This window comes from Myotis daubentonii, chromosome X (genome assembly GCF_963259705.1).
Source record: "Myotis daubentonii chromosome X, mMyoDau2.1, whole genome shotgun sequence".
NCBI lineage: Eukaryota > Metazoa > Chordata > Mammalia > Chiroptera > Vespertilionidae > Myotis > Myotis daubentonii.
In genome coordinates this window covers 121,249,662-121,266,487 of record NC_081861.1, presented here as the reverse complement: position 1 = coordinate 121,266,487, position 16,826 = coordinate 121,249,662, and the positions used below count along the sequence as shown (strand labels likewise).

At 46.6% G+C, this 16,826-nt stretch overlaps 1 protein-coding gene across 1 annotated transcript; it reads left to right on the top strand.

Moving 5' to 3' along the window:
- Positions 1 to 752: 752 nt before the first annotated feature.
- LOC132223697 (serine/threonine-protein phosphatase 4 regulatory subunit 3B-like) lies at positions 753 to 3,089 on the top strand. Its single transcript, XM_059678750.1, has 2 exons — positions 753 to 2,252; positions 2,412 to 3,089. Exons 1-2 carry the CDS (start codon positions 753 to 755, stop codon positions 3,087 to 3,089), a joined length of 2,178 nt encoding a protein of 725 aa, XP_059534733.1.
- The last annotated feature ends 13,737 nt before the right edge of the window (positions 3,090 to 16,826 follow it).

Genomic DNA, 16,826 nt, shown 5'->3' with positions numbered 1-16,826 from the left:
TGGCAAGGACATGAATGATTAAGCTTTCTTTTGTCTAACTAAGGTCCCAAGGCTCCACCCACAGACACCTGATGAATGAAAATGGTTCTTGGGGATGCTGGCGGGGGAGGAGGAAGGGGGGAGGGGGAGGGGGGAGGGGGAGGGGGAGGGGAGGGGGAGGGGAGGGGGAGGGGGGAGGGGGAGGGGAGGGGAGGGGGGAGGGGGAGGCGGAGGGGAGGGGAGGGGAGGGGGGTGTGTGAAAACCCTATCAAGGGAAGAGCAGTGTGCTTGGCTCCAGTCCTTAAGCCTCCATTTTAAGCCGGGTGGCATTGTGCATTGATACGTATACAACGTTCTTTTGAGCGGAATCCTGGGAGAATCATTAGAATCCTGCCCAAACCGAGGCTTTCTCAGACAGCCGTGAGAGGGCTGAGAGAGCCTCCCTTTTGAAGCCCATATTAAGAAAGAGTATGGGGGAGCAAAATGGAGGTAGGGGGTAGTAAGAAGGCCTTGAGATGTAGTGGGGCTCCGGGGAACCCTACTGACCTCAGGAGCTGCCCGCGCCGCTGTGACGCTCACTACGGCCTGGCCACGTGACCCCGACTCGCCGCCGGCCGCCATCTTTTCTGCTGCGATTAGCTCAAGGAGCCCTCTCGGCCACCGTAGCAGCCACAGCAGCTACACTTCCGGTAGATTGCGGAGGTACGGAGGTACGTACCTCAGAAAACTTCACCTCCGAGAACAGGACTAAGGTAAAGACCCCCAAGTTTGCCATGGCGGACAAGCCCAGTCGCCCGGCAAAGCTTTATGCCTTGAATGAGAACAACCAATGGGACTATCTGTGCTCAGGGAACGTCACCTCAGTTCCCTCAGAATCCCAGGGCATGTTTCTGGTATTTAGGTCGGAATCCAGCGGCTCGCTGGTCCTAGAGACTGAGGTACTCCCAGACACGCCCTATCAGAAACAAAAAGATACATTAATTGTTTGGTCCGAAAATGAGAACCACGGAATGGCGTTGAGTTTCCCAGACTCGGAGAGTTGTCAGGAGACCTGGGAAGCCATTTGCGGGGTTCAAGGTAAAGACCCCACTGACAACGTCACACAGGACCTCTTAGATGATTTTGAGGAAGACATTAATGAAACGCTAGAAACCGATGATTTGGATGAACTGCCTAACTGTGAACTCAGTAAACTTAAACAGATCGCTAACTTAGTCACCTCAGCTTTCAGTTCATCTCTCCTCAGGAGAAGGCTGGCCCTGGTCTTAGAAAATGAGAGCTATATTAAAAAACTACTGCAGCTGCTACACACCTGTGAGAATGTGGGCTACACTGAAGGCTTATACCATTTAAATACAATTATTAAAGGAATGTTTTTCCTCGACAAGACAGCTCTGCTTGAGATCTTGTTTTCTGATGAGTGCATCATGGATGTGATAGGATGCCTTGAATATGATCCTGCTTTGGATCAGCCAAAAAAGCATAGGGAATTCTTGACCCAAAATGCAAATTTCAAGGAAGTTATACCGATAACAACCTGTAAACTTAGACAAAGAATACATCAGACATACAGGGTACAGTATATTCAAGACATTCTTTTTCCTACACAATCGGTATTGGAAGAGAATTGTCTTTCTGCTCTTAAAACTTTTATTTTCCTCAACAAAATGGAGATAATCCAAATGCTGCAGGAAGATGACGAGTTTTTGCCTCAAATATTTGAACAGTTAAAGGACAAGACTATTGATAATGATAAACGGCAAGAATTGTTATTTTTTCTCAAAGAATTCATTGCATTTGCTCAGATATTAAAGCTTCGAAGCAAGGATGCACTATTCAAAACATTGACACAAATGGGAATTCTTCCCGCTATTAAAGTTATAATGAGCCTGGATAATTTTCAAATAAAGTCATCTGCTATTGACATATTTACTTATATATTAGACTATAGTCCATCCATGATCCGAGATTTCATAATAGAAGACCAGCAGGATGAAAATGGTAGCCTTTTCATTAATTTAGTCATTAAACAAATGATCTGTGATACTGATCCTGAACAAGCAGGTGCTTTACATATAATGAGACTTCTTTGTGTAATACTTGATCCAGACAACATGATAGCGAAGCCACATAAATGTAAAAGAAGTATATTTCTAAATTTCTTTTATAAAGAATGTATGCATAACATAATACTACCACTTTGGGCTACTACATCAGAAGATACATTTGAAGAGGATCATGTACTTACAGGTGACATAAACAACAAATATTGCCTCCATGATTATCAAACAGCACAGCTGCTTGGCATAATTTTAGAGCTGCTAACTTTTTGTGTGCAACATCACACATATTACATAAAATACTATATTTTGCGAAAAGACTTGCTGAAAAATGTCTTGGTCTTGCTGAAGTCGAAACACACTTTCTTGGTATTAAGTGCTCTTCGCCTTATGAGAAAGATAATTGGCCTTAAAGATGAAGTTTATAATCGTTACATCATCAAGGGAAATTTATTTGAGCCAGTTGTAAATGCCTTTCTGGATAATGGAACTCGATACAATATGTTGAATTCAGCTGTTATTGAACTGTTTGAATGTATAAAAGTGGAAAATATCAAATCTCTGCTTTCACATGTAGTTGAAAAGTTTTACGAAAGACTTGAATGGATTGAATATGTTCAGACATTCAAAAGTTTGAAGTTTAAATATGAACAAGAGAAAGACCGAAAGAGTCAAAAGAGTTTGAATTCTATGCAGAGTAGTAAAATATCTTTGTGTAGAGCCAGAGACTTGGAGAAAAATGAAGTTTCTTGGGAAATAGATATAGAAAATATAGAGGAAGGAGAAACAAGTATGCAACCACTGGAAAGTGATTGTCAAGATGTTTGTGATACATTTATGGAGACTGAAAAAACAACAGAAAATGAAGACAAGGTGAATCTTCCTAAAAGAACATCTTCTGGTGACCTCAAATTTACTCATACCCATTCTACTGGTGATACCAATGGAACAGATAGCCCAATGAGATTAGTGGATTATTCGGATGAAGAAGAAGAAGAAGATAAGGAAGATGAAAAGGCATTCAGGAAAAGACCACATCTTAATCAGTAAAATCTTTATGAGAGACTCTCAACATCAAAGTCTATGTTACTAAAATTCTGTAAACATCAATTAGCTAAAAATTCTGAATCTAAAACTTTCTCTTGTGAACTTTATAAGTATGCAATTTGTAACAAAGATGCTTAGTATTATCATCTAGAAAGGTTTAGTTCTGTATAAACCAAGCTCCATAATTTTAAAAAAGAACTAACCAGAACATGAATAATTTCTTAGCAAGAAAAGTCTTTGTTTGAAGCAGATGGAAGAACAGGTTGATAATATAATATCAAAGTAGTTTTGTTCCACTAGTATATATTAGAAACAACTGTTAGCAGTACAGTTGCACAACCTGTAATGTTACTTGCCCAAAACCATTGACTATGCTTTTATTTTATTTAATTGCCTTCTTTGAAACAAAAATTTATGTGTATGTTTTCATGGAAACAAAGTCAACTGCAATAAAAAAAAAGTTAAGCTATTTACATTTCTGTGAAGATTTAACAGAAAGTCAGCCTTATGGGTTATTGAAGGGAAGTAACTTTCAGTGTGCATTTTCATAATAAAATAGGAAGCTGGTTTCAAAAAATTCAGTTGTTAATGTGTCTTTGTTTATATTGATAAGAGGTATCAAAAGTCAGTACCATAATATTCTAAAATGGTGTTCTTTAGGACCTTGGGAGTAGTAGAACAGAATGCTTTAGACTTGGAAGTCATTTCCTGATTCCTTAATAAAGCCGTGTGTGACCAAAGCAGCAAGTAAGTTTTAAAGTGTAATTTACAAAGGCTAATATACAAAAAACCAGAGGGCTGGGGCACAAAATTTGTGCACGGGTACGGTCCCTAGGCCTGGCCTGCAATCAGGGACATTTTCCCTGGCTGTCTGCAGTTGGCCCCACCCCCACCACCACCCATCCCTGGTTCCCCATTCGCCATCAGGTGATCAAACCCTGATGGCTGGGTTAGGGGACCAAGAGGTGGGCCTTTCCTGCCTGCTCTCAGGCCCCAACCCTGCCTCAGGTTGCCCTCTGTGTGGCGACTGGTGGGGAAGGGGCCTTGGCCTGGCGCCACCCACATCCCCTGCCACCCACCCCCAGTTCCCCATTTGCTGTTCGTCATCAGCTGATCATAGCCTGCTGGCCGGGGAAAGGAACCAAAAGGTAGTCAGTGCACCTCATAGTGACTGGTCGAGCTGTCATTCTGGTCATTCTGCTGTTAGGGTGAATTTGCATATTACCCTGTTATTATATAGGATAGAGGCCCAGTGCACAAAAATTTGTGCACTAGGGGGGAAGGGGAGGTCCCTCAGCCTGGCCTGTGCCCTCTCGCAGTCTGGGACCCCTTGGGAGATAATGACCTGCTGGCTTAGGCCTGCTCCCGGGTGGCAGAGGGCAGGCCCAATCCCTAGGTGCAGCTCCTGGTTGGGCTCAGAGCAGGGCCGATTGGGGAGTTGGGGTGCTGCCCCCTGTCATGCACAGAGCAGGGCGGATTGGGAGGTTGCGATGCCACCCTGTCACGCTCAGGGTAGGGCTGATTGGGGGGTTGGGGCACCGCCCCCTGTCACACTCAAGGCAGGGTCGATGGGGAGGTTGCAGCACCACCCCCTGTCACGCACAGAGCAGGGCCCATCAGGGGGTTGGGGAGCTCCCCCCTGTCACACATAGAGCAGGGCCCATCAGGGGGTTGGGGAGCTCCCCCCTGTCATGCACAGAGCAGGGCCGATCAGGGGGTTGGGGCGCCACCACTGTCACACTCAGGGCAGGGCCGATGGGGAGGTTATGGCTCTACCCCATCACACACAGAGCAGGGCCCGTGGGGTGGGGGGGTTGGGGCGCCGCACCCTGTCACACACAGAGCTGCATGGCGATCAGGGGGTTTGGGCGCTGCCCCCTGTCACGCTGATCCCGGTGCTGGGAGGCCTCGTGGCTCCACTGATCCCAGTGCTGGGAGGCATATTACCCTTTTACTATATAGGGTAGAGGCCTGGTGCATGGGTGGGGCTGGCTGGTTTGCCCTGAAGGGTGTCCTGGATCAGGGTGGGGGTCCCCACTGGGGTGCCTGGCCAGTCTGGGTGAGGGGCTGAGGGCTGTTTTCAGGCTGGGACTGAAGCTCCCAACTGCTCCTTTTTTTCTTTTTTCTTTTTTTTATTCTGGGCCAGCTATAGCTCTGAGGCTTGGCTCCAGCTCTGAGGCCTCAGCTGCTGAAAGCAGGTATCTGGTTTGTTTGGGTTCTATAATTGAAACAGTGTATAACTCCAGCTCTGAGATCCTGGCTGGCTGACAGCAGGTTTCTGGGGTTTTGTTTAGCTTCTATATTTGTTACAATGTCTCAAACTGCAGGCTCAGAGGCCGACAAGGCAGGCGGGGAACGTTGGTTTCCTCCGTCACTGAAGCAAGCAAGCTTCATGTTAGTTTCAAGCTGCCTGGCTGCTGGCTTCCATCTTGGCTGGCAGTTAATTTGCATATCGCCCTGATTAGCCAATGGGAAGGGTAGCGGTCGTATGCTAATTACCATGTTTCTCTTTTATTAGATTGGATAGTGCTGAATGAAGTGGCACTTAATATCTAGAAACCATTTTGGGCCAAGAAAAGGTTACTTAGATGTTAAATTCCACATACAGTCTATGAAGTTTGTTTTTCTAGAAACAAGCAACATGTAATATGAAAGGTGCTTTCTTAAAGAGTTAATGCAAATGAATTTCTAAAAATAAATTGTAGCAAAGAGTTGAGGTTTTATTTTTTACAGGAGTAAGTTCACTGGGTCTACTTACCCCGGATTAGCTTAAATTGAAACAGTTTCTTCTTTTTTGAAGATTTTAGGGTTAATTTCAATTTTATTCATTGAACAAGATGGGCTGTCTGGGTATATATAAAGTATAGTTTTCCAGAACACAGATATTTATTTTGTATTAAAAACACCATTAAAATTATTTAGTGATGATATTCATACTGAACTATAAAATTCAAGAATTAAAAAGTGACCCTATAATTCCAAAAATAAGACCATTTCAAATATATTATTATGCCAATAGGCGACACATCTCATGCAAAACTAAGAGACTGTTATTTAAGAGCTACAAAAAGAGTGTATTCCTAAAACATCAATCAATCATTTCACCAGATACAGAGTCTGCTAAAGTGTGGATGTGACCTCAGGAGATGTCAACAGACATTACTAAGGACATGACACAGCAGGGGAACTGCATTTTCACATCTCTCAAATCATGTGAAATTAAATGTAATGGGATTATTTGAAGTCAAGTGACTTTGTAAGTGTCTGTCAAAAAAAGGCAGTTTGTTTAAAAAGCATTTCATATTTTCCTTCTGGCTAGATTGTCATGGGGAATGTTATCCATAGCACAAACATTTACATGTATACACAGAGTTTTGTTTTGAAGAAAATAGACTTCACTCTTTGTTTCGGTGGGAATAGCCCCACTTCCTTAACAGAGCATCTATTTACATGTAGACAGAGAAGAACAAATTTTTTTACACTCTTTCTGCTTATTCTCTTCCCTTCAGCTCGCTTTAATCAGGCATAAAAAATGAGCATTGTGGGAGAAAAAAATGAATTTTTGCATTTTTATTGTGTTGTCCACAGTGAATTTGTAAGGCAAGACAAAGGAGGGCATAAGTGTAATGGAAAGTTGAAAAAAAAACACAAAAGAAAAAAGGACAGGCATTCTATTGAGCTGTGTAACCTCTATGAGCCCTTTTCTAGTCTCAGCTACTTAATGCTAGGAAAACAACATGACAAGCAAAATGGTGTAAAGCCAAATTGCCCATCACATGGCATAACCTACTATTAAGGGAACATTTAAGAGGGCAACAAAACACAGAATAGCAATCCTTACTGTCTGCACACTGAGTGAAAAATTGAGCAGAATGTTCAGTCTCTCTAGATGTGAGAAGAGACCATGTAAAAAATGTTTAATTTCCTCTAAGTTTTTTAAAAGTTCATTTTAAGAGTACCCTGAAGTGGTTTATTTATGAAAAGAAGAAACAATTTGGAATGGCCCTGTATTTCCAAATCATTTGGATAAGCATTTCTGTAGAGATGTCTTGGATTTGATAAGGTTTTGACTTTTAATACATGACTTTGGGTATTTTTATGACTTAGTGACTTCCTAAACCAACAAGGGGAGGGTGATGTAACAGATAAAGCAAAAGCTTCATATTCAAACAGCCCTTGAGAACAATGCAGGCTCTGACACCAGTTTCATGACCTTAGCAACTTACTTATTTTCTCCTCTAGCCATAATTTCTCCACCTTGTCTTAAAAATTAGAAACTATATATAAATTACTGAGAACATAGTACTAAATAAGTACCTTTTTATAACTATTACCATCAGCAACAGTATAATCATTTCCAGGAAATAGGGATAAAGTCAGGTATAAGCATTTATATCACAAATTATGCTCATCTTATCTAATAAAGAGAAAATATGCAAATTGACAGTCACACCATAACAGTCAAGTTGGCTGCACCCACAGCAGAAGCAGGGATTCCTTAACATAAGATGGCTGCGCCCACAGCAGAGGCTGAGTTCCCATAACGAGCCTTAATGAACAATCAGCAGGGACCTGAGGCTCTGTGGCACTGGGCTGGGGCAGGGGACCTGAGGCTGCGCCCCCAATCTGGTGGGGATTGACAGGGAACCTCAGGCCACACCCCCCACCCCAGTGTCAGGCCAGGCCAGGGGACCTCAGGCCGTGCCCCCCGCCCTGGCACCAGGCTATAGGGCCTCAGGCCACAGCCCTTCACTCCAGAACTGGGCCAGGGGACTTGAGGCCACACCCCACACCCAGCAGGGCTTGACAAGGGACCTCAGGGCACATCCCCCACCCCAGTGACAGGCCGGGGAAACTCAGGCCATGCTTCCCGCCCCAGCACTGGGCCAGGGGACCTGAGGCCGTGCCCCCTGCCCGACGGGGCTTGACAGGGACCTCAGGCTGTGGCCCCTGCCCCGGTGCCAGGCTGGGGGACCTCAGGCCAAGCAACCTCAGGCCGTGCCCCATGTCCTTGTGCCGGACCAGGGGACCTGAGGCCGCATTCCCCACCCGGCGGGGCTTGACAGGGCACCTCAGGCCGTGCACCCCACCCACCAGGGCCTGACAGGGGACCTCAGGGCGCACCCCATACCCAGCAGGGCTTGATGGGGTACCTCAGGCCATGACCCCTGCCCTGGTGCTGGGCTGGGGGACCTGAGGCCATACCCCTCACCCCAGCACCAGGTCTGGAGACCTGAGGCTGTGCCCCCCACCATGTGGGGCTTGACGGGGCACCTCAGGCTGTGCCCCCCACCCCAGCAGTGGGCAAGGAGACCTGAGGCCGCATCCCATGCATGACAGGGCTTGACAGGGGACCTCAAGGCATGCCCCCTGCCCCGGCCCGGGCCAGGGGACCTGAGGCCGTGTTCCCTGCCTGGTGGGGCTTGACAGGGACCTTAAGGTGCACCCCCTGCCACAGTGCCGGGCTGGGGAAACTCAGGCCATGCTTCCTGCCCCAGCACCAGGCCAGGGGACCTGACGCCATGCCCCCTGCCCCAGCGCCAAGCTGGGGGACCTGAGGCTGTGCCCCCCTGCCATGTGGGGCTTGAAGGGGCACCTCAGGCTGCAACCCCCACCCCAGCATTGGGCAAGGGGACCTGAGGCCACATCCCATGTCCCGGCACCAGGCCAGGTGACCTGAGGCCACATCCCAAGCCCAGTGGGGCTTGACAGGGGAATTCAGGCTGTGCACCCTGCCCAAGCGCCAGACTGGGGAACCTCAGGCCACACCTCCTGCCCCAGTGCCGAGCCTGGGGGTCACAGACCATGCCTCCCACCCCAGCATCAGGCCTGGGGACCTGAGGCCATGCCTCCTGCTGGGTGGGGCTTGACAGGGGACCTCAGGGCACATGCCCAGTCTGGTGGGGCTTGACGAGGACCTCAGGCTGTGCCCTCCACCCTGGTGCCAGGCTGGGGAAACTCAGCCTGCACCTTCCACCCCAGCGCTGGGTCAGAGGACCTGAGGCTGTGCCCTCCACCCTATCGTCAGGCCGGGGGAAATGAGGCTGCAGCCCCCACCCGCAGGGTTTGACAGGGACTCTGAGGCTGTGCCCCTGACCTGGCGGGGCTTGATGCTTGATGGGGGACCTGAGGCTGCGCCCCTGCCCGGCACCAGGCCAGGGGACCTGAGGCAGCACCCCCTGCCTGGCAGGGCTTGACAAAGGTGGGGCCGGCTGGGTCTGGATCTTGCATGATTTTCAGGCACTGCAGGTAGGCAGGGACTTGACTCTGGGTCCCATGGCATGCCCCAGACTCTGACAGGAAGAAGATTTTCATGTACATTTTACTAATTTTCTTTCATCTCTGACACTTCTATTATAGAGAAAGGGTAAATAGCAATATTAAAATATTTCCTCTAATGAATTCCCTTTTAATGTGCACAAATTTTGTGCACTGGGCCACTATTAAAGCAATAATCTTATATGCTGGATTAAATTGATAACAACATGATAAATTATAAAATAATGAGTTCAGTTCTGCTTGACAGACAAGTCCACATTTACGCATCGCGCCCTAATTTTCAAAAGAGATCTATACATTTTTCTGTCCTGATTTAATGACCAAATTGTCTTACTCTGATGTAGGGCCTCTCAACCCCATCATTGTTGACTTTTGGGGCCAGATAATTCATTGTGGCAGGAGGTTGTTCTGTGCATTATGGCATATTTAGCTGCATTCCTGACATACCTTCTAGATGCCAGCAGCACATCCCCAATTGTGACAACCAAAAATGTTTCCAGAAGAAGTTAAATATCTCTCAACGGGCCAAAATCACCCGCTTTTGTGAACGTAGTTTAAAGATGTATGGAGATTGATTCAAGGGCTTCTCTTACTTTGTGGATATTGGATCTACATCCACTAGACCAAGTCACCTATTTTCAGCCTCTACCTAAAAAGGCCAAGTATATACAAGGGTCAGGTGTATAATGTACTTTCATAAAAACAGAATAGACATTGTTTGGAATTACAGAGATCCCGTTTCTGTTTCATTATAAGTATAACTATGGCTGCTTCTTCTTCTTTTCTCCTTCTTCCTCTTCTCCTTCCTTTCCTCCTCCTCCTCCTCCTCCTCCTCCTCCTCCTCCTCCTCCTCCTCCTCCTCCTCCTCCTTCTTCTTCTTCTTCTTCTTCTCCTTCTTCTTCCTCATTTTTAGAGAGGGAGAGGGAGAGAGAGAGATAGAAACATCAATGATGAGAGAGAATCATAAATCAGCTGCCTCCTGCATGCCCACACTGGGGATTGAGCCCACAATTTAGGCATATACCCTGACCAGGAATCAAACGGTGACTTCCTGGTTCATAGATCTAGGCTCAACCACTGAGCCATGCCAGCTGGGCCATGGCTTCTTATTTGACACATCTAATTCAAAGTTTTCTTATCTCTAATGTCTGGCTAACAAAACTATTGTTATACCCCCCCACCAATTCATATGTTGAAGTCCTAATTCCCAGTACCTTCAATGGGACTGTGTTTGAAGAGAGGATCTTAAAAGGTTTAATTAAGTTAAAATTAGGTCATTAGGGTAAACCCAACTCCGGTATGACTGGTTTCTTTAGAAGAAGAAGAAATGTGAACACAGATGTACACACAGAAGGAAGACCATGTGAAGACACAGAGACAATATGGCCCTCTATAAGCCAAGGAGAAAGGCCTCAGAAGAAACCAATTCTTCCAATACCTTGATCTGGGACTTCTAGCCTCCAGAACTGTTAGAAAACAATTGTATGTTGTTTAAGCCACCCAGCCTGTGGTACTTTGGAATGGCAGCCTTAGCAAACTAATACAAACACCTAATAGGAAGAAGTTTTATGAGGATTAAACGTGTACTTTACGAATATCACATAATTATTATGGTAAAGAGTTCACAGTTGAGGTGTTGATAGCCATTCTTTATTGAACATGCATTATGTGGCAAGCACACTTTACTAAGCAATGTACCTACATTATTTCTAATTTCACAATAAATATTCAAGGTAGATATGGTGGCCATGAGAATGCACCTTGTAGAAAGAAAGTATAATTGAGTAAAATTAATGGTCTTAGCCACTGTGCTCTTCAATTGTTGCCTTGCTCTCTCCCAGGTCATTCTTCCTAAGAACTGCTCCCAGCCAATGATTGGCATGGCAGGGGTACTAATGTAGGCTCATTCCTGGGAGATAAGAGACTCCTCTGACTGGAGACTGACTTAAGGACTTTCCAAAGGCCTTCCAGGGCATTCCTTAGACTGCATAGTAATCTGGGATGCTTCTACCATCCTCTTAATTCTTCAAAGTGTGTCATGATCTGATGACATGTCCAACATCCTCCAGCCTGTTCTCCATTGCTTTTTGCTGGCATTTTACCTAAAAAAAATTCTTGCATGCTGAATCCTCCCAGGAGGACTGCTTCTTGGAGAACCTGAACTACCACAGTATTACTCTGACCCTATTTTACAGAAGAAACAGGCACACAGAAGGGTGTGTCCAGGATTATATAACTAATACCAGTGATACTCTATTCAGATATGTTTGTCTGACTCCATAAACAGAGTTATTTCTCTCAAGTATAATGTGTCTTAAAATGTATAATAAAAGTACTTTAAACATTAAAACCATTATATGTACCCACCATATAGATTTTTAAAATAATAAAATAGAAATTTGAAGTCAATATATCAGGTTTATGAACAATCAATGCACATAAGTAGTAACAATGCCCCTCTTTTTGCTTTACTCACGCTTCCAAAGGTCAGGTTAGGCTAACGCTGCTTGAATTCTCCTCCACAAAAACACAGCATAGCACTCTGCAAACCACTGTCATCACACTCACCATGGGAGATACCAAAGAGATAGCTAGTGACATTTTCACTCTTGCCTCAGAAGTCAAGAGAGATAAAATAGCTAACTTTCACTTGGTGCCAGGCACCATACTAAGTGCTTTGTATATGTGGTGGAATACTTTGACATTGACAATGGAGGTTCATACCACCACTTCTCATACATTCCCCCATGCTAAAATTTTGTTGCTAACCTGAAAAAAATGTTGGGAACAGAGGCCTACTTAATTGGTAGAGATTAAGTTTCAGCTCCATTGAAGAATGTGGGCTTGAAATAGAAATTATGTCCAATTATATAAGACTTGAAATTAAATATATTCCACATCTTGAGTATATAGGACATGTCTTAGGCACTAGACTTTCATCAACTTATATCCTTTTCTATCTTTCTTTGGATTGTTTGGGTGTCTATTTCCCTTTACCCTTTTATTGCTTTAAAAGGTATTCTTTCTAATCTAATCTGGTAGCTAGTTACCTTTAAAGTGTAACACAGACACTTCATTTTATGAAGAATACATTTATTTTTAATATTTTTATTGATTTTTTAGAGAGAGAGGAAGGGAGAGGGAGAGAGAGAAACATCGATGTGAGAGCAAAACATCAATTAACTGTCTCCTAAAGGCCATCTACCAGGTTTCCATCTGGCAACCCAGGCATGTGCCCTGACCAGGAATCAAACTGGCAACCTTTCTGTGCCCTGGATGATGCTCAACCAACTGAGCCACACCAGCCATGGCATGAAGACTAAATTTAATCAGCCTATCCTTCCCTGGAATAATAAAGGAAATCATTTTATATCCATCATCCCACTATAGCATTGCATGTGCTTGCTCTTTTATTATATCTGACACTTTTAACAGTTTTTACTAGAAGGTTTTTGATCTCTAAACTATAGGAATCAGAAGCAAACCAAGTTTGAGTTAGATAATTTCTGACCTCCACTGCGATGACTAAATTGAGCAATTATGTGGGTAGTATTTGCAGAAAACTACAAAAAAAAATACTTTTGTTGGACAGTTACTAAGGCAACCCTATAGAAAAGAAGGACATATGAGGAGCCAGATAAGCCACACAATAATATTGGGATGTTTCTGATGTACACATTTTCTAAGATACTACAAAATCTGAAGAGTGCTTTAGTCTATCACATTTGCCCGTGGAGAACATACAGTATTTTTAGTGTATTTCCAAAGATTGTGAAATATCAAAGAGCTGTAGATTTATTAAATTCCAAAAATAATATATTCTGTAAAAAAGAAGCTATTCATATTTTTCTCAGGTTTGAGTATTGTTCTTTAAATATAAGGAAATGTTATATGATTTCTAATGATTCTAAGTATAAAGATCCTTTTTAATGTATGTATAATAGATTACATGTTATGAGGAAAAATCACACTATGTGATACATCCATTTCATTTAGATAAATACATTTTTGTTAAATTTTTTCCTGTTTTTTGAGATATAATTGGCATATAACATGGAATAAGTTCAAGGTGTACAACATAATGATTTGAGATATATATCTAATCTAATACTAGACAAACATGGTAATTGACCGTACCTTTGCTACGCTTCCCATCGGCTAATCAGCATGATATGCAAATTAACCGCCAACAAAGATGACAGCTAATTTGCATATGTAGGCACCAACTGATGAAGCGAAGCCGGCTGGCCCCAGTCAGGAGCAGCGAGCGAAGACCGGCGTGGCAAGCGAAGAGCAAAGAGGGAAGTCCACCACGCCAGCCCCGCCCCCGGGGCCCACGTAGCCAGGGAAGAGCTAAGCCCCTCGCCCACTGCGCAGGCCTCGCCTCCAGGGCCAGAGTGGCCAGTGAAAAACAAAGAGCGAAGCCCACCATGCCGGCCCCTCCCGGCGAAGAGCAAAGGCCTGGGTTCCAGGTGCCGGAGGAAAACTGGTGCCAGCAGCCAGGGGAAAGGGCACCCGAGGGGCCCCAGACTGCGAGAGGGCACAGGCTGGGCTGACGGACCCACCCAAGTGCACAAATTTTTGTGCACCGGGCCGCTAGTGTATATTCTTATCTAATAATAGACAAACATGGTAATTAACCATACCTCCGCTACGCTTCCCATTGGCTAATCAGGGTGATATCAAAATTAACTGCCAACCAAGATGGCGGCCGGCAGCCACGCAGCTGAAGCAAACATGAGGCTTGGTTGCCCCAGCAATGGAGGAAGCCAAGGTTTCCCACCTGCCGCAGCCCAGCTCTGAGCCTGAAAGCAACAGCTTCAAAATGCAACTATGTTTCAATTATAGAAGCTAAACAAACCCCAGAAACCTGCTTTCAGCCAGCTGGCCTCGGAGCTGAAGCAGCAACAAAGTTTCAATTACAGAAGGTAAATGAATGCTAGAATAAAAAAAAAAAAAAAGAAAAGAAAAAAAAGGAGAGACTGGGAGCTTCAGTTGCAGGCTTGGCCTGCCTCAAAACAGCCCTCAGTCCCTCATCCAGGCTGGCCAGGAACCCCAGTGGGGACACCCACCCTGAAGGGGGTGTGGACAGCCTGAAAACAGCCCTCAGCCCCTCATCCAGGCTGGCCAAGCACCAAAGCGGACCCCCACCCTGATCCGGGACACCCTTCAGGGCAAACCAACCGACCCCCACCAGTGCACCAGGCCTCTATCCTATAGAGTAAAAGGGTAATATGCAAACTGAACCTAACAGAAGAAGGACTGGGAATGACTGGTCACTATGACACACACTGACCACCAGAGGGAAGATGCTCAATGCAGGAGCTGCCCTCTGGTGGTCAGTGAGCTGCCACATGGAGGAACTCTGCTCAGCCACAAGCCAGGCTGATGGCTGCCAGTACAGCGGTGGTGGTGGGAGCCTCTCCTGCCTCCTCAGCAGCACTAAGGATGTCCGACTGCAGTTTAGGTCTGCTCCCTGCTGGCAAGTGGACATCCCCTGAGGGCTGCTGGGCTGCCAGAGGAATGTCTGATTGCCATCTTAGGCCCAATCTCCTGGGGAGCAGGCCACAGCCAGCAGATGGTCATCTCCCGAGGAGTCTGAGACTGTGAGAGGGCACAGGCTGGGCTGAGGGACCTCCGCCCCGCGAGTGCACAAATTTTTGTGCACCGGGTCTCTAATATATATATTGCATATTACCTCTTTATTATATATACTAGAGGCCCGGTGCACAAAAATTTGTGCACTCGGGGGGGAGGGGGGGGTCCCTCAGCCCGGCCTGTGCCCTCTAGCAGTCTGGGATCCCTTGGGAGATAACGCCCTGCTGGCTTAGGCCTGCTCCCGGGTGGCAGAAGGTAGGCCCAATCCCTAGGTGCAGCCCCTGGTCGGGCTCAGAGCAGGGCCAATTGCGGAGTTGGGGCGCCACCCCCTGTCATGCACAGAGCAGGGTGGATTGGGAGGTTGCGATGCCACCCTCAGTCACGCTCAGGGTAGGGCCGATTGGAGGGTTGGGGCACCGCCCCCTGTCACACTCAAGGCAGGGTCGATGGGGAGGTTGTGGCGCCACCCCCTGTCACGCACAGAGCAGGGCCAATCAGGGGGTTGGGGCACTGTCCCCTGTCACACACAGAGCAGGGCGGATCAGCGGGTTGGGGCGCCGCCCTCTATCACCCACAGAGCAGGGCCAATCAGGGGGTTGGGGCACCGCCACTCTCACACTCAGGGCAGGGCCGATGGGGAGGTTATGGCTCTACCCCATCACACACAGAGCAGGGCTCGTGGGGGTGGGGGGTTGGGGCGCCGCATCCTGTCACACACAGAGCTGCAGGGCAATCAGGGGGTTTAGGCACTGCCCCCTGTCACGCTGATCCCGGTGCCAGGAGGCCTCATGGCTCCGCTGATCCCAGTGCCGGGAGGCATATTACCCTTTTACTATATAGGGTAGAGGCCTGGTGCACGGGTGGGGGCCGGCTGGTTTCCCCTGAACGGTGTCCTGGATCAGGGTAGGGGTCCCCACTGGGGTGCCTGGCCAGCCTGAGTGAGGGAATGATGGCTGTTTGGAGCTGGTCACACACCCTTCAGGGTGGGGGTCCCCACTGGGGTGCCTGGCCAGTCTGGGTGAGGGGCTGAGGGCTGTTTGCAGGCTGGGGTTGACTGAAGCTCCCAACCGCTCCTTTTTTCCTTTTTTTTTTTATTCTGGGCCAGCTTTAGCTTGAGGCTTGGCTCCAGCTCTTAGGCCTCCGCTGCTGAAAGTAGGTTTCTGGCCTTCGCATACAATGTTGCGATCCTGCTGGCGGTATTTGTTACAATGTTTGAAACTGCAGGCTCAGAGGCCTGGAGCCGCAGGCGGGGAACATTGGTTTCCTCCGTCACTAAGGCAAGCAAGCCTCATGTTAGTTTCAAGCTGCCTGGCTGCCAGTCGCCATCTTGGCTGACAGTTAATTTGCATATCTCGCTGATTAGCCAATGAAAAGGGTAGCAGTCGTACACCAATTACCATGTTTCTCTTTTATTAGTGTAGATAATAAAGAAGTAATATCCTATCTAATAATAGACAAAGATTCAAATTGACCATACCTTTGCTATGCCCACTATTGGCTAATCAGAGCAATATGCAAATTAACCGCCAACAAAGATGGCGGTTAATTTGCATACATAGGCGTGAAGCAGGGAGCAAAGACTGAAGGCAGCTCCAGCCAGAGTGAAGGCCTGGGACCCGGGTGCCGGAGGAAAACCGGTGCCAGCAGCCAGGGGAAGGGAAGGCTTATTGCACGAATCTTTTCATGCAACGGACCTCTAGTATATAATAAACAGGTAATACGTAAATGGACTCACAATCCTCCACACCATCATAAGATAGCTGCACCCACATTGGAGACAGGGTTCCCGTAACACAAGATGCCTGCACCCACAGAAGAGGCGGGGTTCCCGTAACGACCCATAATGAGCTATCAGCAGGGACC